The 26,506-nt window shown below is 35.0% G+C and overlaps 1 protein-coding gene across 10 annotated transcripts in view; it reads left to right on the top strand.

Moving 5' to 3' along the window:
- The window catches only part of EMSY (EMSY transcriptional repressor, BRCA2 interacting), an 85,992-nt gene that overhangs the window by 30,690 nt on the left and 28,796 nt on the right, over window positions 1–26,506 (top strand). For all 10 annotated transcript variants that reach the window (XM_047878610.1, XM_047878606.1, XM_047878604.1 and 7 more), the window contains 3 exons: window positions 9,796–10,050; window positions 20,933–21,082; window positions 23,645–23,815. In XM_047878610.1, the coding sequence (XP_047734566.1) occupies window positions 9,796–10,050; window positions 20,933–21,082; window positions 23,645–23,815 (576 nt within the window). The remainder of the gene's footprint in view (window positions 1–9,795; window positions 10,051–20,932; window positions 21,083–23,644; window positions 23,816–26,506) is intronic.

The following is a 26,506-nucleotide window of genomic DNA, read 5'->3' as shown; positions in this document are numbered from 1 at the left end:
CTTATAGAGGCAGCTGGTGGTGGAGTGGGTAAGAGTTTTAGTAGCAGTAACTTGGCGGGTGATTCCACGTTTATAAGTATAGAGGTGGTTCCAAAGGTAGGGAGTAGGGGGGTTGTGTATGATTGGATTATGCTCTGGGAAGGAAAAGGAACTCCTTAATATTTATAATATGGGAATTCTGAAAATTCTTCTGATTAGAATGGTTATTTTGATTTTGTTATCTAGAAGAAAGGAAAATTTAAAACATTTTTTATTATGGAAAATTCCAATCATATTGAAGTAGAGAGACTAGTAAAATGAACCTGCATGTGCCCATTGCCCAGCTTGAGAGATGGGCAGAATATGGTCAGTCTTGTTTCACCTGAATCCACTGTTTTTCTTCATACACCCTTGACCTGGAATGTTTGGAAGCAGATCCCAGATATTACATAAATTCAGCTATAAATTCTACTGATGTATCCCTAAAAAAAGATCACAACTCACAGTGCTACTGTCACCTAGAATTTTTAACAGTTATTTCTTGATACAATAAAATATTCAATTCCTCTCCTAATTTTCTTGATTATGTCATAAAAATTTTTTTTAAGTTCATTTATTCATTTTGAGAGAGACAGAGAAAGAAAGACAGAAGACAGACAGCATGAGCAGGGGAGGGGCAGAGAGAAAGGGAGACAGAATCCCAAGCAGGCTCTGTACTGTCAGCACAGAGCCCGATACAGGACTCGAACTCATGAACTGTGAGATCGTGACCTCAGCCGAAATCAAGAGTTGGATGCTTAACCAACTGAGCCACCCAAGCGCCCCCCCCCCCCCCAAATTTTAATTGGGATCCAAACAGGGTCCACATATTGATTGATATGGTTATGTCTTTTTTAACTTAATAAGTCTCTCTTTTTTTTTTCCTTTGCAATTCATTTGTTGAAGAAATCGGTCATTTTTCCTGAGAGTTTCCCATAGTCTGGATTTTGCTGATGTTTATCCCCATGATATGATTCAAAAAGTTTTCCTGTTCCATGTATTTCTATAAAACTAGTAGTTAATCCAGAAGCTTGATCAGATTTAAGTCTGATTGTTTTTGGAGATGGGGGATTAAACATTTTATAAGTGGTATCGTGTACTTCCTGTTGTATCCCTTTAGGAGGCACGTAATGTCTGATTTCTTTCTTTAACGATATTAACATTGATCAGTAGGTATAAGTATTACCAACTGTTTATTAAAACAGCTATTGATAGTCTTTGCCTCAGTCATTATTTTATTGGTATTTGCAAAATGTATTTTATCTTTATTCATTTATTAGGTGGAATTCTTAAAGAAGAACTTTGCCTTATTACCATTGGTTACTCTGAGTATAGTTCATATAGGAAAAGCAGGATAAATGCCTGAGTATTTCCTTCTGTTTTTTGTTTTCAAATGAGTAGGTTCAGTGATCAGTGAAATTTTTTTTCTCCATGTTAAGATTTTTCATGTCTATTAATCTATTACAGATATTCTTTTTTTTAATACTTATTTTTGAGAGAGAGTGAGCATAAGCAAGGGAGGGGCAGAGAGAGAGGGAGACAGAGAATCCAAAGCAAGCTTCTTACTGTCAGCACAAAGCCCAACATGGGGCTCAAACCCACGAACCACAAGATCATGACCTTACCGAAGTCAGATGCTCCACCGACTGAGCCACTCAGGCACCTCAGTTGCAGATATTAAATTTTGGTGCTCAAATTTTCCCATCATGACAGTGGGAATTTCTTCAAGTTGCTTCCTAAATTCTTTTGACACAACCACAGTAGTCCTTAATAGCCCTTATTTTGTGATATGACAAGATTCTCTGGGTTCATCTTCTACATTTTCTGCCCCAGATTTGGAATTACACATTTTTTGAGGCGCCCTCGTTTCTTAGTGAGAAATGGTGTTTAGATACCATAGTCTGGGCACCATGGGGATGATCATTGCTACTGGATTGGTCATTATTTCTAAATCTTTTCTGTGGACAGAACTAGAGTCCTTTTTTTAAGGAGGAAATACATCATCAGTTTATACTGATATTATCAATTCCAATTTAGAATTAAGGATTTTTAACTTGTTTTTGTTTGTATAATTGTATCTTTTTTCTTCTTTTACTGAAAATCCTGGTTTCTGACAGTAAAGTTATATATTTGATTTATCCTGTAATATATAATAGTTTCAGAATAACAAAATCAATATGACTAACAATACAATCATTGAACAGAATTTAAAATTATTATGGTTCTTTTGGTTCTTAGGATATCCTCACTAAGGATATATAGTCAAATTAGTATATTTTAAAGTCACTTGAAATGACTTTTTTCCTTATACTTAACCTCTAATTTAATATACGGTTAGGTTAATATGTTTCATTTTGTTTTGTTTTTACTGATTGCAATTTAAAATATTTTTCCGTAATTTATAATTGCATAGAAGTTTATGTTCCAGAGTCAAATCCACAAAACAAGGTGTGTTTTTAGAAATCTGTCTGTTATTTATGGTTCTTACACCCTGTTTTGTCCTTCCCTGATTGGTAACCTTTTTTTCCTTTAGTTAGTTTTTTATTTATCCTTCCATTTTTTAAATATGTAAGCAAATTTGTATATATCATATTCCCTCTTTGTTTGATAAAAGGTAACATATATATAGACACCTGGATACTTTAGTGTTGGGAGAGAGAATTTTTATTTGGTAGTTATAAGTCTGGTGCTGGTAATACCAAAAAAGGTGGTAGTTAAAATATGCCTTATGTGTATAGAATGAAGTAGTTTATTTTAGATGACTGCTTCATATTTGATTCCTCCCCTTTTTTCTCCTGTAGATTGCATAGCTTTTTTTTTGTTATCTCTTAAATCTATATGATTTATATCTCTTAAAATCTTGTTCCTCTTAAGGCAAAGTAGGCTATTGTTTATTACACAGGTTGATTACTGTGACCTTTCTACCTTTTATTCTACCTATTTTTCAGTTAAATCCTATTGCCATTGTCTTTTCTCATATTTTGGTGAGAGAAATTTTCTTTCGTCTCATTCTTCTCCTCATATTCTTTTGTGGACTTCATGAATTATTTACCCAATACTGTGTCTGTCTTCCACTGACCTTTTATTTTCTGTCCTTGACCCCACTTTATCCTAAATAACATATTGTTTTCAATTGTATCCACTAAATACTGCTCTTCTCTTCACTGTATTTATTTTCTTTAGACTCATCCTGAATGCAGATCCTGTTTTCCATTTCTGTTTCATGAAACCCTTTCCTTAGGAAATCCCTCAACCCCGTCAATTCAAATGTGGTCCTCGTTTATCATTTAAATTTTTTAAAACCTAAAAGTATTAATGTATTAAATGATTTTAGTGAACAAAAGTCCATCAGTAATCCTACCACTCTATCACAATAGCACTTTCCATTTTATATATTTATTAATGCCTTTTTACCTATTTGGATAATATTTTTTATTTATTTGGAATAAAAAACCTGTATTCCATTTGGAATCATACATTTTTCCATATAACATTCTTCTATTTTTCTAAACTATCCTAATTTTTTTCAATACTATTTAATATTTCTATTACTATTAGAGTTTATTAAATTATTCTTTTAATGTTGGATATTTGGTGTATTTCCAGATTTTGATGTTAGAGATCTACCTATAGCCTTTTTTACCTATACACCTTTGTGAATTTAATTGAACCCTCTCTTTTATCAGAACCAGCTTTCAGGAGCAGGATTACCAAATCAGAAGGTTGCAGTTTTGTTTTGTTTTTTATAGAGGTTGCTAAGTGTTATATTTTAGCTCCCTGAACTATATCCTCTTGGAATAGTTCACTAGTATGTGTCCACTGTTAAGTTTTTGTTTCTCCTGTTTATAAAAAATGGGGGTGAGGGGCGCCTGGGTGGCGCAGTCGGTTAAGTGTGCGACTTCAGCTCAGGTCACGATCTTGCGGTCCGTGAGTTCGAGCCCCGTGTCAGGCTCTGGGCTGATGGCTCCGAGCCTGGAGTCTGCTTCCGATTCTGTGTCTCTGCCCCTCCCCCCTTCATGCTCTGTCTCTCTCTGTCTCAAAAATAAATAAACGTTAAAAACGTTAAAAAAAAATTTTTTTTTAAATGGGGGCGAGGGAGTATAACTGCTAAGATTAAACAAATTTTTGAATGGCATAATATTTAACTAGCCAGTTGTTTAATACCTTTTTTCCCCCTTTAATCTCTATAAGACAAAACACAGGTAATATTCCTGCAGTTATGTATCTTCTTTCCCCTTCACTTATATGACTTTGGTATTTTGATGTGTTTTGGGCTTCACTTTCTTTGGGGCTCATGTTAAGACTCTTAAGTATTTCATGTTTATTCAGAATTACCAGTGTGGCCTGAACTATATTTAATTCCTCCAAATGTGGACTGTTATGTCAGTGGTATTCACAGCAGTCTATATTCTTTTGCATTCAGATGTTTAATAAATTTTACAGAGCCCTGGATTATTAATATATAAGTTGAATTACAAAATTCGATAAGTAATTAAATTACTTTACATAAATCTGACTGAGTGGTTTTTAAAAGAAGAAAATTTATTATCTCATAAAAGTAAAAGTCCAGAAGCAGAGAAATTCCAGTTAGGTTATATCAAGAAATTTCTTTTCACCTTTCTTCTCTTCTTTCCTTGGTGTATCAGCTTTTTTCTCAGGTAGCTCATATCGTGGTTGCAGCATGAGTGCAGCAATTCCATGTACCACATGCATATATAAAAACCAGCAAAGGAATAAGAGACAGTCCCCTTTTGTGAGTCTCTCTTAGGAAAGAGAAAACCTTTCCCAGAAGATTCCCTTCATGTCTTTTTGGCCACAACTGTCATATACCTAGCCTAAAGTAATCCCTGGTGAGAGGAATGGGGCCATCATGACTGACTTATTAGATCAATTAGAAATTGCCCTTTAGAGCTGGCGTGGGGCCAGCCTTCCATAAAAATACATTCCAGTGCCCAGGAAGGTAGATCCTTTTGAGAGGAGAAATAGGTTTTTGTTAGAAAAGAGGAAGGAGGAGGAAAAAAAATTAATCAGACAACCAAGCATGTATATTGCATTAGATTATTTAATAAATGATTTTAGAACAATTAGTTTTTCACTTGGTCTTATGTCACACACATCAATAAGATTAAATTGGTTCATAGAATTGTTCAAATAATCTTTTATCTTTTTTTTTTTTTTTTTTTGGTCTGCTTATAATATCATTTACTGAGAGAGGAGTGTAAATATCTCCAGCTATAATTGTGGCCTTGTGCATTTCTCTTTTTAACACTGTCATTTTTTATTTTTTGTATTTTGAGCTGCTATTAGGTAGATGCATGCACATTTAGGATTGTTGTTCTTTTTTTTTTTTTTTAATGTTTATTTAAAGAAACATTTGAGAGAGAGTGAGCAGGGTAGGGGCAGAGAGAGAAGGGGACAGAGGATCTGAAGCAGGCTCTGCACTGACAGCAGCGAGCCCAAAGTGGAGCCTGAACTCACAAACTGTGAGATCATGACCTGAGCCAAAGCCAGCTGCTCAACTGACAGAGCCACCCAGGCACCCCAGGATTGTTGTCTTTCTTAAAAAAAAATTTTATTATTGAAGTGTAGTTGACTTTGGTATCTTGATGAAATGACCTTTTTATTATAAAGCGTTGCTCTTTTTCTCTGGTAATACCTCTTGTTTTGATGTCTACCTTTTCTGTAGCCACTCCAGGTTTCTTATAATTAGTGTTTGCACAATATATCTTTTTTCATCCTTTTACTTTTAACCCATCCGCCCTTTGCATTTAAAATGCATCTCTTGGAGTGCCTGGGTTGGCTCAGCTGGTTAAGTGTCCTACTCTTGATTTCAGTTCAGGTTGTGATCTCACACTTGGTGGGATCCAGCCCTGCATCGGGCTCTGCTGACAGTGTGGAGCTTGCTTGGAATTCTCTCCCTCTCTCTCTATGCTCCTGTCCTGCTCACACACACTGTCTTGCGTGCGTGCGCTCTCTCTCTCTCTCTCTCTCAAAATTAAACATATAAAAAATAAATAAAATGCATCTCATGAACATTGTATAGTTGTCTTTTTTTTTAATCCAATTTGGCCATCTCTGCCTTTTAATTGAATTATTTAGTCCATTTACATTTAATGTAATTATAAATATGATTGAGTTCAAGTCTACTATCTTGGTAATTGTTTTTTATTCATCCTCTGTTCTTTGTTTCCTTTTCCCTTTTTTCTCATCTTTTAGATTTATTGATTTTTTTTTAAAAAAAGTATTTCATTTTATGTCCTCTGTTGGCTTCTTAAATATACATGTGTGTATATTTACTTTTTTTAATATATACTTTTTAAATAATTTCTCTAGAGTTGGGTCTCAACCTCCACCTATGGACATTTTGGACCAGATAATTCTTTGCTATGAAAGGCTGACCTGTACATTAGAGGATGTTTAACAGCATTTCTGACCTCTGCTTACTAGATACTAAGCACACCCCCTGTCATGACCGTGAAAAGTGTCTTTAGTAATTGCCAGCTTTGGGGGTAGGAGGGGGCAAGCTGCCCTTAGTTGAGAACTGAGCTCTAGAGCTTACAATATGGATTTTTAATTTATAACAGCCTGTCTTCAGGTAATATACCACTTCCTATATTGTATTAGAATCTTAGAATAGTATACTTTTTTTTCTCTCTCATACTGTGCTATGGTTGTCCTACATTTAAATTCTATATGTTATAAGCCCCAGATTGCATTGTTGACTATTTTTGCTTTAAACAATTTTCTTTTAAAGAAATTACATACAAGGAGTAAAAAGTCTTTTATATTTAGCAAGCGCGTCTTGTACTTTTCCTACTCTAGCCCTGGGTGAGCCATTTTTCCAAGGAACCGTGATTCCTTTTCATGGAAAGTGATAATTAGAAGCTAAAATCTCGGTGCTAGATATGCTACTACTATGTTGTGTGTGTGCAAGTATGGGCATGTGTGTATGTGTACATGTGCAAAAGCACCTGTGTGTACATTTATATTCACACTCACATGTTTACATCTATATTTATTTCTATATATGGAAAACTATGGGTTCATATTGCTATGTCTAATTTTAATTAAACAACTGTAGTTTTCTCCATTCCCTTCTTTGATAGTAAAAAACCTAATTTCTATTATCTTTCATATATGTACTTATTTTGTCAGTTTCCCAGTATGCAGCCAGTCTGTCATTGCTGTTACTGCCCCCACCTCTATGCTTTTGCATATGCCTTCCTATCTTCACTCAGGCTCTGACATTCTGCAAAGTCCTGCATCACCACACCTGTTTCTGACACCCTGCCCATGTCACCCTTTTGTATGGATGCCACTCTCACCCTACTCAACTGACACCTAAGGCAGGCTGACACCTATGGCAGGCTGCCCTCCCATCCAGAAGACCTTTTCACTTAGTTTGGGTTCTGACCTTACCTTAGCCACCCCTTCCTGTGGACATTCTGCTCAAGCTTTGAGACTATTAGGTGGCTCACACTCATGGAACCCCTCTGTATCTTACTTGGGCTCTAAAGCTATATGCATGGTATCCCCTGAGTTTCCCCAGCATTGACACCCTCCTCATCTTATTGACTTCCATGCTAGTCCAGTTTCTGCAATGGGCTCTGACATTTCATGCTAAGCCACTCTTCTGCTTAGCTGCGTTGTACCAGCTGATGGCTTTAGCACTGAATTGTTTGGGAAGCAAGGACAAAATGAAGAGAATTTTCTACTTGTTAAAACAAAAATAGCATTTATTACAGTTTGTAATGGTAAATCTTTATAATCATTTGATTATCTTCTCTTGTAACCTTTCTGAAGGTAGGGACTGTTTCATGGATACAATTTAGTTTCCCGAAGATCTACCATAAGGTATATGCTCAGTAAGTTTTTACTGAATGAACACATACTCAGAGAGTTTAAGTACTTTAATCAGATCATACAGCTGTTAATGTGTTTGTGAGTTGAAGGTACAATGTGAACATAATTCTCTGATTCTAAAGTTATCCTGACTACTTTTATACCAGATACTTTTACCATAAAAAACTATATGGAGAACATAGGGAGTTTCTCATGTACACAATTTACCACAGTTAATACAAGAGTTCATTATAAATTCAATATAAAGGTTAGAGCTTTTAAAAATAGTTATCTATCACTCATATAAAACATTATGCTCCTTGAATCATAAAATGTTGGTGCTGAATGGGGCTCCAGAGATAATCTAGTTCAGCACAACTAAGCAGTATAACACACATATGTCACCAAAATATTAGTATTTGGGGATGGATAGGGTTGAGTGAGGTGGGAGAATGTGTAAGTAATGTGGTTAAGCCCTCCAGGGGATTCTATTTACACCTTTTGCCTGTCAGTCCTCAATCTGTGATTTTACCTGATATGCACAGCAACAGTCTCCTGCTTGGAGACAATTCAACAAATGGGGGAAGCTGAGGTCCTAGGAGTCAGAATGACTTTTCAAGGTATCTTTTCTGTCTTTATCATTCTCCACAAGCATTTTACATAAGAATGTGGTATTTAAAATTTTTTCTGTAATACAAAGTAATTGTCATGTTGGGGGTGTGAAAGAAGAAGGTGTGAAATAGCCTAAGAATTTGATAATTCGGCTATTTATGAGTTTCATTTCATTCCAGCAGTGCTCAAAAAGTTGATAAGATGAGTTATATTCCAGATCATTAGGAAAATTAATTCATTTACAGATAAAAGTCCTGTTGAGTTGTTGAAGAATTATAAGAAAATTACTGATTACTGGTACTCCTTACCTATGCATACTGCTAATATTAGCATTATACTAAGAAGCAATGTCTTACTACCTTATATCAATCAGAATTTTGTTGCTGTGTTAAGAAATCTACCCCTGAAATCATTGTTGCGCTATTCGCTAACTTGGATGTAAATTAAAAAAAAAAAAAAAAAAAAAATTAAATAATAAATAAATAAATAAATGTGAAAAAAAAGAATTTTTTTTCTGTGGATGTATTGAGTACGCCCACTTGTAATTTTCACAGATTATTTAATGACAGAGTTCTCAAGAAATGACTTTAATTTATAGATTATCAGAAATGAGACCTAGAAAAACTACTTTGTCATGCTGAAAAGTCCAAAAGGTGAATGTTTCAGTGTGAGATATTTTCTCATGTCTTGTTTAAATTGACTTACCAGAACTTGAAAAGTAATATTTAAAAAAAATGTATTACAAATAAAATTCAAAACTTAGTTTGACTTATTCTTTTATTATTCACATTAAGAACCTGTATTTTCTAACAGAAAATTTCCTGAGAGACATGTGTGAATATCCTTCCTGATTCTGTGTTTCTTTCATTCTAACTGTCCACCAAGGGAAATCAGTTTTTCCCTTGCAAGGTTTGAGGACTGTACAGCGAATATATAAAATACCATATGTTATATATGACATTTAATAGGTGCTTAATAAGTCATTGTTTTTATCGATTTACCGAGTATAAGAAGTATCTTAGTGGCGCCTGGGTGGCTCGGTCGGTTGAGGGTCTGACTTCAGCTCAGGTCATGATCTCACAGTTCGTGAGTTCGAGCCCCGCGTCGGGCTCTGTGCTGACAGCTCAGAGCCTGGAGCCTGCTTCAGATTCTGTGTCTCCTCTTCTCTGTCCCTCCCCCTTGCCCATGCTCTGTCTCTCTCTCAAAAATAAATAAACATTAAAAAAAAATTTTTTTTAAATGTATTAAAAAAATTTTTAAAAAGAAGTATCTTTAAGTATGCTTTACTGTTAAATAAGTTCTTTTCCCCTTACTCTTCTACAGGCGTATCTACATCAGCGATCAAAATGGCATCGACCAGACTTCCTTCCCCCAAAAGTTTAGTGGGTGCCCCAACTCAGATTCTTGCACAGTTTCCTAAACAGCATCAACAGTCTCCTAAGCAGCAGTTACATCAAGTGCAGCAACAGACCCAGCAGCAGGTGGCCCAGCCTGCTCCAGTATCTCATCAGCAACAGCCTCAGCAGTCTCCTTTGCCACCTGGTATCAAGCCTACCATTCAAATCAAACAGGAGTCAGGTAACTGGAAAATGTTTACAATATGTAATTCTTCCCCAATCGCTACTTCTCTGAAGACTGCTTGTTTACATGGATATAGTTTCCTCAAGCCCCAGAATTTTAATTCTAAAATATATTTTGAGAGCCTCCTGTTGGAAATACATATGTAGAAAGAACTGGAGCTTGGGCATAGAAATGAGGAAAAAAAGCAGTTTGCTCAGCCGTAGCAGTTATTTCCCCTGGACTCTCCAGGGAGATAAAGAAGCTGAGGAAACAACCCAGTTTTTAGAATTATACTCTGGATGCATTGGGATTATAGAAAGTAGGCAGTTGAAAAATTAGTCTGGAGAGTTCTGTGTTAGAATGCCATTTTATGAATTTGGCATAAAATTGTACAAGCAGAGGTGCTGAGATTGTAGGACATTGTGTACAGAGAAGAGGTTTGTGGTTTGTGGAATAACAGTTTAGCAGTTTACTGAAAGCATCTCCAGGGCAGTGGGAACTCAGAAGTAAGAATCAATTATTTGAAGTTATTGAATCATAAAAGTATTGAATAAAAAGGCAGGTAGGGTGGAGGCTCAAACACAGGGAAATTAAAAAGACTGTTAATAGGTACATCTTTAAGAAATGAAAGTGGATGGGTTTTTTTCCTCTAATGAATCTGGACTTTATTTGGTGGTAGAAGAAGCATTTGGAAGATGCCAACATTTTCAGCTTTGTTTTGGATTTTGATGGGAATATTTTATTATTAGTTTTTGAGATATAATTGACATACAACATTGTATTACTTATAGATATACAACATAATGATTTATTTATATATTTCAAAGTGATTACAATGAATTTAGTTAACATCCATTATCAAACATAGTTACGCATTTTTTTCTTGTGATGAGAACTTTTAAGATTTATTCTCTAAGCAACTTTCAAATACAGTACAGTTACTACGGTATAGTTACTGCAGTAACTATAGTATTGTTAACCACAGTCACCATATGGTATGTTACATCCTCAGGATTTATTTACCTTATAACTGGAAGCTTAGACCTTTTGACTACATTTTGGCCAACTTTCCACCCCCTGCCTCTGGCAATCACCAATATTCTTTATATGTATGAATCCATTTTTTTAAAAAGATTCTACATATAAGCAAGATCATGCAGTGTGTGTCTTTCTGTGTCTTATTTAACTTAGCATAATGCCCTCAAAGTCCATCCATGTTGTTGCAAGTGGCGGGATTTCTTTTTTTTTAAGTTTTTATTATTATTTTTAAAGAGGTTTTATGTTTTTTTTTATTTTAAAGTGTATTTATTTATTCTGAGAGAGAGAGAAAAAGAGATAGCAGGGAGAGGCACAGAGAGAGGGAGAGAGAGAATCCCAAGCAGTTTCCTCACTGTCAGCATAGAGCCCGACAAGGGGCTCAATCTCATGAACAACAATGTCATGACCTGAGCTGAAATCAAGAGTCAGACGCTTAACTGAGCCACCCAGGTGCCCTCTTTAAGTTTTTATTTTAACTCCAGTTTGTTAGCATACAGTGTAATATTAGTTTCAGGTCTACAATATGGTGATTCTACAGTTCCATACATCACCCAGTGCTTATCACAGCAAGTGTACTCTTTAATCTCCAACATCTATTTAACCTATCCACCTACCCTCCCTCCGCTGTGGTAACCATCAGTTTGTTCTCTATAATGAACACTCTGTTTCTTAGTTTGTCTTTTTCCCTTTATTGATTTGTTTCTTAAATTTCACATTTCAGTGAAATCATACAGCATTTATCTTTCTCCGACTAACTTATTTTGTTTAGCATTATATTTTCTAGCTCCATCCATGTTGTAAATGCAAGAGTTCATTCTTCTTTATGGCTGGATAATATTCCTGTGTGTGTGTGTGTGTGTGTGTGTGTGTGTACACTTCCTTCATCCATTCATGTATCAGTGGATACTTGGGCTGCTTCCACAGTTATGGAAAATAATACTGCAGTAAACATGGGAGGGAGTACATGTATCCTTTTACAGTTAGGATTTTGTATTCTTTGGTTAAAAACCCCCAATAGTGTGATTACTAGACCCTAGGGTTCTTTTTTTTTATTTTCTTCTTTTAATTTTTTAGTTCTTTTTTAAATTTTTTGAGGAACTCGCATACTGTTTTCCACAGTGGCTGCACCAGTTTGCATTCCTACCAGTAGTGCACAAAAGTTCTTTTTTCCACATCCTCACCAACAGTTGGTGTTTCTTGCGTTTTTAGTTTAACCATTCTGACAGGCATGAGGTGATACGTCATTGTAGTGAGGAGATATTTCATTTCCCTGATGATAAGTGACGATGAGCATCTTTTCATGTGTCTGTTGGCTGTCTGGATATCTTTGGAGAAGTGTTCATGTCTTCTGCCCATTTTTTAATTGGGTTATTTGATTTTTGGGTACTGAGTTTTAGAACTTCTTTATATATTTTGGATATTAACCCTTTATCAGATATGTCATTTGCAAATATCTTCTCTCATTCTGTAGGCCGCCTTTTAGTTTTGTTGTTTCCTTCACTGTGCAGAAGCTTTTTAATTTGATGTAGTCCCCAAGTTTATTTTTGCTTTTGTTTCCGTTGCCTCAGGAGACCTATCTAGAAAAAAGTTGCTACAGCTGATGTCAAAGAAGTTGCTGCCTATGTTCCCTTCTAGGATTTTTATGGTTTCAGTTGTCACATTTAGGTCCTCAATTTGTTTCAGTTTATTTTTGTGTATGATTTAAGAATGTGGTCCAGTTTTATTCTTTTGCATGTTCCTGTCCAGTTTTCCCAATACCATTTGTGGAAGAGACTTTTTTCCCATTGGATATTCTTTCCTTCTTTGCAAAGATTGATTGGCCATATAATTGTGGGTTTATTTTGGAGTTTTCTATTCTGTTCCATTGATCTATGTGTCTCTATTGTGCCAGTACTATACTGTTTTGATAACTACAGTTTTGTAATATAACTTGAGTTATGAATTCATTGTGAAGCCTCTGGCTTTGCTTTTTTTCCTTTTCAAGACTACTTTGGCTGTTAGGAATCTTTTGTGGTTCTATACAAATTTTAGGATTGTTCTAGTTCTGTGAAAAATGCTGTTGGTATTTTGATAGGGATTGCATTAAATGTGCAGATTGCTATGAGTAGTAAAGACATTTTAGCAATATTTGTTCTTTCAATCCATGAGCATGGAACGTCTTTTCATTTCTTTGTGTCTTCAGTTTCTTTCATCAGTGTTTTATGTTTTCAGAGTATAGGTCTTTCACCTCTTTGGGTAGGTTTGTTGCTAGTTATCTTACTGTTTTTGGTGAAATTATAAATGAGATTGTTCTGTTAATTTCTTTTTCTGCAGCTTCATTATTGGTATTTAGAAATGCAACAGATTTTTATAAACTGATTTTGTATCCTGTGACTGTACTGAATTTGTTTATCAGTTCTAGCTGTTGTTTTGGTGCAGTTTTTCAGAGGGTCATGTCATCTGTACATAATGAAAGTTTGACTTCTTTCTTACCGATTTAGATACCTTTTATTTCTTTTTGTTGTCTAATTGCTGTGGCTACGACTTCCAGTATTATGTTGAATAAAAGTGGGAAGAGTGGACATCCTTGTCTTGTTCCTGACCTTACAGGGAAAGCTTTCAGTTTTTCCCCACTGAGGATGATGTTCCCTGTGGGTTTTTCACATAATGGCCTTTATTATGCTGAGGGCTTTTATCATGAATGGATGGTGTGCTTTTTCTGCATCTTTGAGATGATTATATGGTTCTTATCCTTTCTCTTATTGATGTGATGTATCACATTGATTTGCGAATGTTGAATTACTCTGGCATCCCAGGGAATAAATCCCACTTGATGGTGGTGAATGACTTTTTTAATGTATTGTTGGATTCAGTTTGCTAGTATTTTATTGAGGATTTTTGCATCCATGTTCATCAGAATTTTTTTTCTGGTGTCTTTGCCTGGTTTTGGTATCAGGGTAATGCTTATCTTATCCCAAAAGTGAATTTGTAATCATCTCTTTGAATAGGAGTGGTGGGAGATACTAAAAAATTTCTGGGGAGCAAGGTATGGTTAATTATACAAAATCTAGTATGGCTAATAAAAGCTGTAAGATATTATATATTATGTTGTTTGGATTCTCTTACTTCATGTAAAAATGCTTTTAATATAAAAGCTTTTCTAGAGTGACTCAAACCTTAGTCTTTTAACCCTATTTTCCCCGTGAGTCTTCAGTTCCTCAGTTGTGGAGTCTTATGCCATGACTGCTTTAAGAAATCTAACCAACATAGTTATAGGAGGAATGTGTTATTAACAAAATCCCAATAATAGCTCTGGGTTGTTCACTCATAATAGATTTTGATTCAGTCCAGTTTGTTAATTTTTCCTTTTATGGATTATGTTTTTGGTATCAACTCAAAGAACTTTGCCTAGTTCTAGGTTTTAACATTTTTCTATTTTTTTCTCTAAGAGTCACATAGTTTTATTTTTTATATTTAAATCATGATCTATTTTGAGTTAATTTTTGTATAAAGTGTGGGGTTTAGATGAGGTTATTTTTTTTGCCTGTGGGTATAATTGCTTTAGCACCTTTTGTTGAAAAGGCTCTCAAAACTCTTGTTTTGCAAAGCGTCTTTGTTAGAAATCAGTTTGGCATATGTGTAGGTTTATTTCTAGGTACTCCATTTGTTCCATTGATCTTTGTGTTTATCTCTCTTACTATAGCTATATAGTAAGCTGTAACGTATATAGAGTGATTTCTTCCACTTTATCTTTCTATTTCAAAATTATTCTAGCTATGCTAGTTTTATTGCCTTGCTATATAAATTTAAGATTAAATGTTCCTGTGTGTACTAAAACCTTACTGGGATTTTCCTAGAAATTCCATTAAACCTGTAGATCAGTTTGGGAAGAATTGAAATCGTGTTGAGTTGTCCAGTTCATGAACAGTGTGTCTCTCCATTTCTTTAGGTCTTCTTTCACTTCTTTCATCAGTGTTTTACAGTACAGTACAAATTTTGTACGTGTTTTGTTTTATACTTAAGTATTTCATCTTCTCAGTGTTGTTTTATTTTCATTTCTCATATCGAGCATGAATTTGTGTACAGTCTGTATTCATTCATTCATACCACTACTGTGGTATTTTTCTCATCAATTTCTGGGAATTTTATTAGGGTAATTAGCAAGACTTTTGTGTGTTTCATGACTTGCAGAGATTTTCTTCCAAGTTTGTCTGTCTGTTGACTTTATTTGTGGGGACTTCTGTGTAGATCTTTTTTGTTTCTATATAGTTGAGTTTATCTGTGTAATCTTTACCGCTTCTAGATTTTTAGTCACAGGTCACATTTTTCATATTTAAATATTTTGGAATTTATCCTAGTATGAGGTATTAATAATACAGTGTATTGGTAGTCTTGGGAAGTTGGTCTGTAGTTTTATTTTTGCGTTCAGTCTTTATTAGGCTTTAGTTTAATGTTATGTGTGTTTTCAAGAAAGAATGATAATGTTTTCCTTTTTTAAAAATATTCTGGAATTTTTAAAAGCAGCTTTATTGAGATATAATTCACATACCATTGAAATAACCCATTCAGAGTAAGGTATTTTAGTATAGTCAAAGATATGTGTGACCATCACTACAGTTGATTTTAGAACAGTTTCATCACTTCGAAAAGAAACTCTGTAACCTTTAGCTATCATTCATTACTCCCTAAGGCAACCTCTCCAGCTCTAAACAACCACTAATCTACTATCTCTAGATTTCTGTATTCTAGATTTTCATATAAATGGTCTCCTATAATATGTGGCCTCGTGTGACTGGTTTCTTTCACTTAACAATGTTTTCAAGATTCACACATGTATTAGTACTTCATTCCTTTTTATGGCCAAATAATATTTCCCGTTTTGTTTATCCATTTGTCCATCGATATACATTTGGATTTTTTCCGCCTGTTGGCTGTTAAGAATAATTCTGTGGAAAACATTCGTGTATAAGTTTTTAGGTATTCAATTCTCTTCTGTATATATCTTGGAGAGGGATTGCCCGGTTGTATGGTAACTCTATGTATAATTGTTTGAGAAGCTACAGACTGTTTCCCAAAATGACTACACCATTTTACATTTCCACCATTAGTGTATGAGGGTTTCAATTTCTCTGCATCCTTTCCAATACTTGTTATTCTCTGACTTTAAGATTCTAGCCCTCTTAATTTGTGTGAAGTGGTATTTCATTGTGGTTTTGATTCGCATTTCTTTGATGACTAATAATGTCAGGCATCTTTTCCTGTGCATATTGGCCCTTTATCCTCCTTGAAGGAAGGAAGGAAAGAAAGAAAAAAGAAAGAAAATGGAAGGGAGGGAGGAAAGAAAGAAAGAAAGAAAGATTTACATCCCTTGCCCACTTTTTTTTTTTTTTAATGTTTATGTATTTTGAGAGAGAGAGAAAACATGTGTGTGCGCATGTTAGGGATGGGTAAGAGAGAGCGAGAGAGAAAATCCCAACCAGGCTCCACATTGTCAGCACAGAGCCTGACAGAGGGCTTCATCCCACAAACCTTGAGATCATGACCTGAGCTGAAATCAAGAGTCAGACACTCAACCAGCAGAGCCATCCAGGCGCCCCTCTTTACCCACTTTTAAATTGAGTTATTTGTCTTTTTATCATTGAGTTGTAAAGAGTTTTTTTTCAGTTTGTATATATTAGATATTAAACCCTTGTTATATATATGATTTGCAAATATTTCCTGCCATTGTTTTTTGTTGTCTTTTCACTTCCTTGATGATTGCCCTATGAAGTACAAGTTCTTTAAGTATTTAAAAATTTTCTTTTTATGTTTTTATTTTTGAGAGAGAGACACACAGTGAGAGCGGGGGAGGGGCAGAGAGAGACGGACACAGAATCTGAAGCAGGCTCCAGGCTCTAAGCTGTCAGCTGTCAGCACAGAGCCCGACGCGGGGCTCAAACTCACAGACTGCGAGATCATAACCTGAGCCGAAGTTGGACGCCCAACCCGACTGAGCCACCCAGGCACCCCTTTTTTTAAGTATTTACAAAAAATTTTTTTAAATGTTTATTTATTTTTGAGAGAGACAGAGCATGAGCAGGAGAGGGTCAGAGAGAGAGGGAGACACAGAATCTGAAGCAGGCTCCAGGCTCTGAGCTGTCAGCACAGAGCGCGACACAGGGTTCCAACTCAGGAGCTGTGAGATCATGACCTGAGCTGAAGTTGGCCGCTTAACCAACTGAGCCACTCAGGGGTCCCTGAAGCACGAGTTTTTAGTTTTGGTGAGGCCCACTTTATTTTTAATGTTGTTTGTGCTTTTGGTGTCGTATTTAAGAATCTTTTACCAAACCTTTGATCATAAAGATTTATCTCTGTATCTTTTTCTAAGTGTTTGATAGTTTAACCTCTTAACTTTAGGTCTTTGATCCATTTTGAGTCAATTTTGTTATGATGTAAGCCTCCCATTTTCATTCTTTAGCATATGGCTATCCATTTGTTCCAGTACCATTTGTTGAAAAGACCATTTCCCGCTCCCATTGAATGGTTCTTGCACCCATTTGAAAATCAGTTGACCACTGTGTAGGTTTTTTCTGTACTTTCAATTCTGTTCCATTAATTTGTATGTCTTTGCGTATGCCAGTCACACTGTTTTGGTTACTATTGATTTGTAATAAGTTTTGAAACCAGGAAGTGTCACTACTATTATTTTGTTCTATTTTTTAAAGATCGTTTTGACTATTTGGGTCCCTTATAATTCCACGTGAATTTTGGAATTCAGCTTATCAGTTTCTATAAAGAAGTCCAATGAGATTCTGATAGGGATTGCATTGAATGTATAGGTCAGTTTAATCTTAAATCTTTTGATCCATGGACACGAGATGTTTTCCCATTTATTTAGACCTTCTTTATTTCAACAATGTTGTGTGGTTTCTGGAGTATAAACTTGGCACTTCTTTTGTTAAAATTATTCCTAAGCATTTTTTTTAAGCTATTGTAAATGGAATTGTTAATTTCATTTTTTGGATTGTTCATTGGTAATTTATATAAATGCAACTGATTTTTCTGTTGATTTGATATCCTGCACCTTTGCTGAACTCATTATTTAGTTCTAATAGTTGTAGGTAAATTTCTTAGGATTTGCTATATAAACGATCATGTCATCTACATAGAGATGATTGCTGCTGTTACAGTCTGGATGCCTTGTATTTCTTTTTCTTCTTAATTTCCCTCATTAGAGCCTCTAGTAAAATAGCTTTCAAGAGTGGACATCATTGTTTTGTTTCTTTTTCCTCCTTTTTATAAGGAACTTCCTTTAGAATCTGTTGTAAGGCAACACACTGTTGCTGGCAACAAATTCTCTCCATTTTTGTTTATCTGGTAAAGACTTTATTTTGACTGCATTTCTGAAAGATAGCTTTGCTGATTATTGGATTCTTGTTTGTTTTTTTGTTGTTTAATGTTTATTTTGAGGGAGAGAGAGAAAGTGCACAAGGTGGGGGGGGGGGGCATTGAGAGAGAGGGAGAGAGGGAGAGAATCCCAAACAGAATCCATGCTCAGCACAGAGACCAGTGAGGGGCTTGATCTCACGAATCGTGAGATCATGACCTGAGCTGAAATCAAGAATTAGCCGCTCAACCAACTGAGCCACCCAGGCACTCCTGATTGTGGCTTCTTTGAAGGAATAGTTCCGAAGGTCTACTTTTAGTATTTGTTCTGACCATAGGAGGGTTCCTCTCAGCTTATTTATGTCTCAGTTCTCTCCTATAAGCTGTCTGGCCTATTATCTAGGTTGTATTTTTATTAAATCCAGAAATCTTCTTCCAGTTGCGTTTCATCACATCCTCCACAGTTCTCGAGAGCTTGAACTTCTCCATGCTCTATTGCAAATGAAATCAGTTCCTTTGGGAAGAGATTACAAACTGTTAATTACCTGTTTCTACCCTCAGATAGCTCTGGAGCTCTGGGGGTAATAAGGTCATTGGCAAGCCTCTCTGAATGACACCCCTGCTCTAGAAGCTGAGCACTCAATGAAGGCAAGAGTGGGAGGCTGGGCAGGAGCCTGTTATCATCTTGGCTTGCTTCTCCTGCTGGTGGAACCACCACCTCACAAGGCAGGGCAATTGTGATCAGGACTCCAGTTTTCTCAGTGGCATTGTATCCAAGGTATAGCCTTTGTTCCACAAATTGGGGGATTGTCAGAAGAAGGGAATGCCCATCTCTTGACATCACTTGCCTGGGACTTAGCAATATGTACCTGGGGCCAGGATGAGGTAAGCTGAAGTCCTGCTGCTCCTCAGAAGAAAGCCTTCTAACAGGGAGCTTCAGTGAAAGGAAACTTTGTGTTCTGCAGTCAAGGCAAGTCAAGTTCTCTCCTCTGGAGAGGAGTCTTTGCCTCACTCATAGTGGGTAACAAGGAACAGATCTTGGTTTGAAAACCACAGATCTCTCCTTTCTTACTGAATTTTTCTACATGTTGAATAGATGTTTCTTCTTTTGTCCTTGGGACTGTTTCCAGAGCTTTTCATTGGTTATCATTTTACTGGTTCCATTAGGTGAGCAGATTAGCAGAGCTAATCTAGTTTTAGGTGTACAATGTAATGATTTGATATGTGTATATATTATAAAATATTATCCCAACAAATTGAGTTAACATCTAATTTTTTTTTTTTTTTTCCTGAGGATGAGAACTTTGAAGAGGAATGGTTTTAAATACATTGTAATTACCTTCTTTTTACAGGACTGTAGAATTGTCTTGTGAAATTGTCTGGGCCTCCTGCTATTTAGTGGTGAAGGGGAAGGAGTTCCTAAAAATTTATTTTAAGGAAATTTGTCTGTTTAGATACTTGTCTTTTCTGAGGTCCATTTTGATAAACAATATTTTTCTAGAAAATTATCTGTTTGATCTAAATTTTCAACTTATTTACATAGGACTAAGCCATGTAATCTCTAATGATTCCATTGTGTTTTTTCTGTTATTTTGGGGGGCTTCTTTTTATGTGTCCTAAGCATTATTGTAATTCACTTATAGGGTAATACTATAAAAAATTTTTTCCATGCAACTTCACTGGTTATGATTTATTATAATAAATAATAGTTTCTGTATCTCTACAATAATAATAGTTTATTGCATTCTTGCTATGTATTAGGCACTTTATAATTTTGATTTATATAGTGATATTGTCTTTATAGATGAAAAAATTGAGTTACAGAGACTAAATAATTTGCCCCCAGTTATTCCTAGGTGTCATAATTTTAACTTCTTAATTGACTACAAGAAATTTAAAATTATTTAAGGTTGTTAAATGAACAGATTTGTTTGCTTTCTAATGTCTCAGTCACCATCCATAAAGTAATATAATTTTTATTTGCCAGTGCAATACACTGTTATGTAGATTATTTCAATGAAGTTTAGCAGGGGAAAAGTGTTACCAGAATTTCCTCAAACAGTTATTTGTACTTAAATTTGTAGTTTGCATGAGAGATTCATTTTATTTTTTATTTTATTGTTTTTGAAAGATTTCTTTTCAATGGGTATTTTACATTTGGAAAGTGAATGTAACAATTATAACATTTAAATAACAATTTGAAAAGTGTAAAAAAATCCACATCACTACACTAATTGGGTTTGAAACCTCTTTATATGACATAATCATAGACAAAAGGAAAAACTTTTTTTTTAAAGAAGTTGTTAATAGCTTCTATAATACCTTAATTATATTCTTGAATGAGAAATTAGGAAAGATGGGAATTTGAGGAATACAAATTGAGAGTTTCATCATTATGGAAAAAGCTTCTCTTTCAGCAAGACTGAGTGACTGTGTGTAACTGCTGCCCTCTTGGGTTGGTATAAGGAATATGTTTTTGAAAATAATTGTACTGAGACTTCCCTTTCTTCTTTCAAAGGTGTTAAAATCATCACACAACAAGTACAGCCAAGTAAAATCTTACCTAAGCCAGTGACAGCAACTCTGCCCACCAGTAGCAATTCCCCTATTATGGTGGTTAGCAGTAATGGTGCAATTATGACAACTAAACTGGTAACCACTCCTACTGGTAAGTTTGCTTGAGCATTAGTCCATTCATTCATCATACGTTCATTGAGTAATTTCTTTGTGGCAACAATGTGCTACACTGGGGATATAGAGATAATGAGACCATTCTTTAAGAGCTTTTCTTGACTCCCCTTTTCCCCCCAATGAAAATTAGCTCTCTCTTATTATTGTCATGGTCCTCTGTTCTTTTCCTTTATAGCACATTCTACAGTTTCTAAGTACTTCACTACTTGTTTGTTGATTTGTTTACTTAATTAGACCATAAGATCCATGATAAGGGACCATCTCTGTTTAATTCACCGTATATAGAGAGAGCTGGTCTTGGAGTATGTGTTTAGTCAGGATTTGTTGAGGGAATGGAAACACGGTCTCCTAGCCCACAAGGATCTCACTTACTCTTAAGAAGTTGAGTCTGTTACATTGCCATGTAGTAAACATTGCTCAGACTGAGAGAAGCACAAGATGCCGTGTTGCTCAGATATGGGAGCAACCAGGCTATGCCCAAGGAAGTGACAGTGTAGGACATTTTAGATAGTACCATCCTGTGTGTTCTTGAGCAGGTTACTAATCCCTGTAATCTTTTCCGTGGTCTATTTAAATGGGACAACAATACCTGTACCATAGGTTATTATAAGAATGAGAGGAAATCAGGTATGTAAAGTCCCCAGCAGAGTGCTCAATAGTAATTACTATTAATTTACATTAGAATTAGTCATTACTGTTATTTTAAATTTGTGTAACTCTTACCAGATTTTTTTGAGAAGAGCCAATATTTAGATGATAGAATCTAAAGAGTGTAAAATGGTATCTGTCTCAAGTTTATAAAGATACCATTTATGGGCCAGGATGTAAAGGTTTGTATAGACATTACACTTCATTTCCCTTAGACTTTAATATCTCCACTTTTAGCAGCAAAACAGACTTATGTTAAGAAACTTGCCCAAAGTCACACAGCCAATAAAAGGCAGATCTGGGATTTGAACTGAGTCAGATCTGTTTGACTCTCAGATGTGCTTTTTTTTTTAATTGTGGTATATAGAGAACATGCATGAGATTTACCATTCTAAATGAATGGTTCATTGGCATTCATTGCATTCACATTATTTTGTAACCATCCTCACCATCTGCCTCCAGAACCTTTTCATCTTCCCAAACTGAAACTACCCATTGAACAGTAACTCTCCATCTCCCCTCCACCCACTCCCCCCTCATCCCAACAACGATTCTACTTGCTGTGTCTACAAAGCCTTGGCTTAAAAAACACTATTCTTGCATTACATTTATCATACTTCCCCCAAAACTTTTTCCCATTTGGTATAAAGATAGTAGTGTTATATATGTATGATTCTTCCCATTAGCGAAAGGTAGTGAAAAATAATAATGTGTCTGTCTGTGCCTTTGTATCTACGTTAGAAAAAGTATTCCTATTTTTAGAGCAAAAGCTTAAATGGAAAATTTTTTGTTATCATTATAATTCAACTGATTCACCTTACATTTGTAGCATGTTTACTTTGCACTAGATTTTTTTTTGGATGCAGATGTATGTTTATAAGGAATTTAAACTAATTCTACCTAACATTCTTCCCCTCCGCCTTTTTTGGGTAGTGATTGTATTTAAAAATTTTTAAATGTCTTGCTAAAAAGCATTTTTGTGGGGTGGGGTTTGTTGAGAATGGTTATCACAATGACCATTATTATGAAACTTTTTTTCTGTTGAAGATGTTAATCTCAGTCATCTTCATTCTCCCCCAGACTAGTAGTTCTTTGCTTAGGAATAGTAGTTCTGAGTTACTGTATTTGTAGGAAACTACAATGGGCTCATCTGGTTAGTTTTTAATTCCTGTTTGGGAAAAGAAAAAAAGTCCTTGGAATAGTGGGAAAGAGTGTAAAATCCTTTGAGAGACATGAAGAAAAATACTCTAATGGGTCAGTTAAAGTTGAGGAAATATGTAAATAGTGAACTTTTTAGACTAAAAGAAATATTCCTGGCAACTCTTGGCAGCTTGAACTTTAATCTCTAGTAAAATGATGGAATAACTCTTTAAAAGATGGAAATATATTTAGAGAGTAGCAGAGTACAAAATAGTAAAAGTTTATAAAATTTTAAGCAAACAATACTGCCTTATTTGCTGAGTGCTGACATTGGGTTTGGCACCGAGACAGTATGAAACAGATGCAGAGACCTTAAAATCTATAACAGAAATATCTAAAACGCTCTGGCAGGAAAGATGATTAAATTTAAGTTTCTTTTGGCATAAAACTAGTGGAAGAAGGGTAGTGGAAGAAAGGAATAGAGTTAGTTATATTTTTTCTTGGGGTTAGTAATTTGATGCGACACATCACAAAATTTTATGTGTAAAGTTAATTCAAATTGACTTGGCTGTAGTTCCTGCTATGTGCATTGAAAATTGGCTATAAATTGTTACTTAATGTCTTGACACCTTGAAATTCCATTTTCAAGTTAAAGCAATATAGATTACATTGAATTATAGTTAAACTGTGTAAATTGTCATTCTTCTATAAGTAATGACAAGTTTTTCTTTTGGCTTTTCCCTTTTTATAGGCACACAGGCAACCTATACCCGGCCAACAGTGAGCCCATCCATAGGTCGGATGGCTGCAACCCCAGGAGCTGCAACCTATGTGAAAACTACCAGTGGTAGCATCATTACAGTAGTACCCAAATCATTAGCTACCTTGGGGGGCAAGATAATTAGCAGTAATATAGTTTCTGGTAGGTATATCTGCAATATGTTGAAGGTATAGGTAACAGTAAGAGGAAAAACCATATTTTACTGTTCAAGGATTCTGTCTGATCTCAGTTTTCTGCTTAGGAATCTGGAGCTGTGTTTTTAGTCGTGATGTTTAGTGTTTAAGTATAGTTTTTATTTCTAATATTAAATCTTCATACATTAAGCTTTTGATAGTTTTAAAACAGAAAGAACATTTAATTTTTTTCAATCAGAATAGAAATACTATGATTTGCATTTGCATAGTGATTTTTCATTTACAAAGTGTTCTCCCATTTGTCACTCCTTTCCAAACTGATAAATCCGAAAAGTTGGTTTCACCTGCACTTTACAGATACAGACAGATTTTAAGTTTAGAGAGAGGAAATTGACCTCTTCAAGACCACACAAGCTACATAGTGGACGAAAGAACTAGGGTTTATTCATCTAAATATGTTTGAGGGAACCATATCTCATCATTTCAATTACTAATGTCACTTTAGCTTATTAAAAATAAAAATATTTCAATGCTTTTCTTTTCACCATTATATTGATAGTTTACTTTTAAAAAACAATTTACCCAGATAGTGAAAGCTAATATTTATTAGTATTCAGAAACCTTACCTGGTTTTTATCAGCTCATTAATTCCTGGAATATTTGGGTTGTAGACTCTGAAGTAGAATGTTAACATAGCATCTGTTTTCATTATTATTTTTTAATTAAAATGATGTAAATAATCTCTCATCAAGTAAGCCCTGTGGACTTTGTCTGCCATTTTTGTAGACTAGCCATATTTTGTATGCCCCAGGTGAGTTGTTCTAACAATTTAAAGTGAAGGGATTGACGTTCCTGGCAGTATACGATATTGCTGATAATTGAGGGAGTGAAAAAAAGAAAAAAAGCCACAAAAACAAAGCAGGGAATGGTATTGGCGTAACGCACTATATTTAAAGCTGCTAATTTTGGCTCTATTTTTTAGTGTAAGTGAGAAAATCCAACGTTTGCCAAACTGAGGAGGGTGAAACCAGTAGGGAAAGAATCATACTCTAGCTTTAAGAGGATTTTTTAAATAATACAGTGAAAATTCAAATTATGATTTATTATGACAGTATCTTAAATGGTATAGAGCACATTCTCTAAAACATTTTTCAAAAAGTGATCATTTTTCATTGGTGTGTAACTTTTTATGACCGTAATGGTTTTTATTTACTCATACATGAATTCATAATAACCTTACAGCTTGAAGGAATGTCTAGATATCATGAGGCTGCTATTTTCAGACCTTCTTTAGGATTTAGCGGCTTTTGTACCAGGTTAGAGCAGCATAAGAAAGCACATTTTCCTAGAGAGGTGGTGAGATGTATACCCTGTACATGTATACATTTTATCCACATTTGCATGTAAATATTAAGCACCTCCTGGTTAGTTGGTATTTCAAGTACATTGGGTATACATGAGAAGAGTTCTTAAACTTTTCTGCACCATAAGATACACTTGGCACACAGTTCAAACAGTGCTGTTCATTGCATCGAGCTTGTTTTGTGTCTGTCTCTGCTTCACTGTTTGACCCTTTTATTTTAAGGAATTTCTCATTTCTGACTGCTCTAAACTGATCCTTATGTTACATAGCAATATTCTTTGTAAAGATAGTTCTCTTATTTTATAATATTTTGTTATTCCATGATTGTGGGATTACAGGTTAGTTCATAGTAGTTTTCAGTCCCTGCTTGTCTGTCCTTAGTAAGCTGGTAAACCTAGTTGGATGAGTTTAGATAATTCATAATTAAAGGCTGGATTCTAGAATCTATGCCTACCCCACTCCCCTACCCCCTGAACAAAAATGAAATGGTTTTCTTAAAATATACCCAGACATCTACCTGTAAGAATAGAAGGCTTTAAAAAGAAAAAAATGATACTTTCCTCTCATTGTGGGTAATTGGAAAATACAGAAAGATACAAAGAAAATTAAAAACCCACAATTTTTACCATCCAGAGAAATATGTTAAAATATTTCTGTTCATTCCTTTTTCTATTCATTTATTTTGGTTATAAATGTGTGTATATATGTCATATATATGTTTTTAAAATTATATTGAGATCTAATATAATCAGCTTTTGCCTTTTTTTCATGGGATAGGATTATTTTCCTATTCTTTTAAATGGATCTTGACACCTCCTCTGCCCCCACTTAATGGCTACACAGGGTTTCCTTATCTGATGCACCATATTTAGCCATTTTCTCATTGTTGAATGTTTTAGATTGCTTCTAATTTTTTTGTCATTATAAATAATCCTGCGATGAGCATCATTATACATAAATTATTATGTGAAGTCCTTACTTCCTTTCCTCTGGAAAGCAAGGTCATGCTTCCAGAGTGCTTTCTAGAAAGGTCAAGTTTTTCTTTTCATCAGAATAAGCAATTAAATGGAAGATATGAACTATTTTTTTCAGTTATTTAACTCCTTCATTTCAGATACTTATGTGTAAATATAGATAGGCTTTTCAGATACGTAAGTTTTTTTGTGAGTTTTGTTGAGGGTTGGTTGGTAAAGGAACCATGCCTATTTTATGTTAGAAGATTGGATCCTTTGGAGATGAACTCATTAGGACATTGAGTCCTTGACTCTAAGGACATTATGAGAACCTTTGGCAATGGCAAGACTTGATTTTTATTCTTCTTTTGATCTTTAGTAC

This window comes from Prionailurus viverrinus, chromosome D1 (assembly GCF_022837055.1).
Source record: "Prionailurus viverrinus isolate Anna chromosome D1, UM_Priviv_1.0, whole genome shotgun sequence".
NCBI lineage: Eukaryota > Metazoa > Chordata > Mammalia > Carnivora > Felidae > Prionailurus > Prionailurus viverrinus.
Note: the sequence above shows the minus strand (reverse complement) of the source record. Positions and strands in the feature narration are given on the sequence as shown.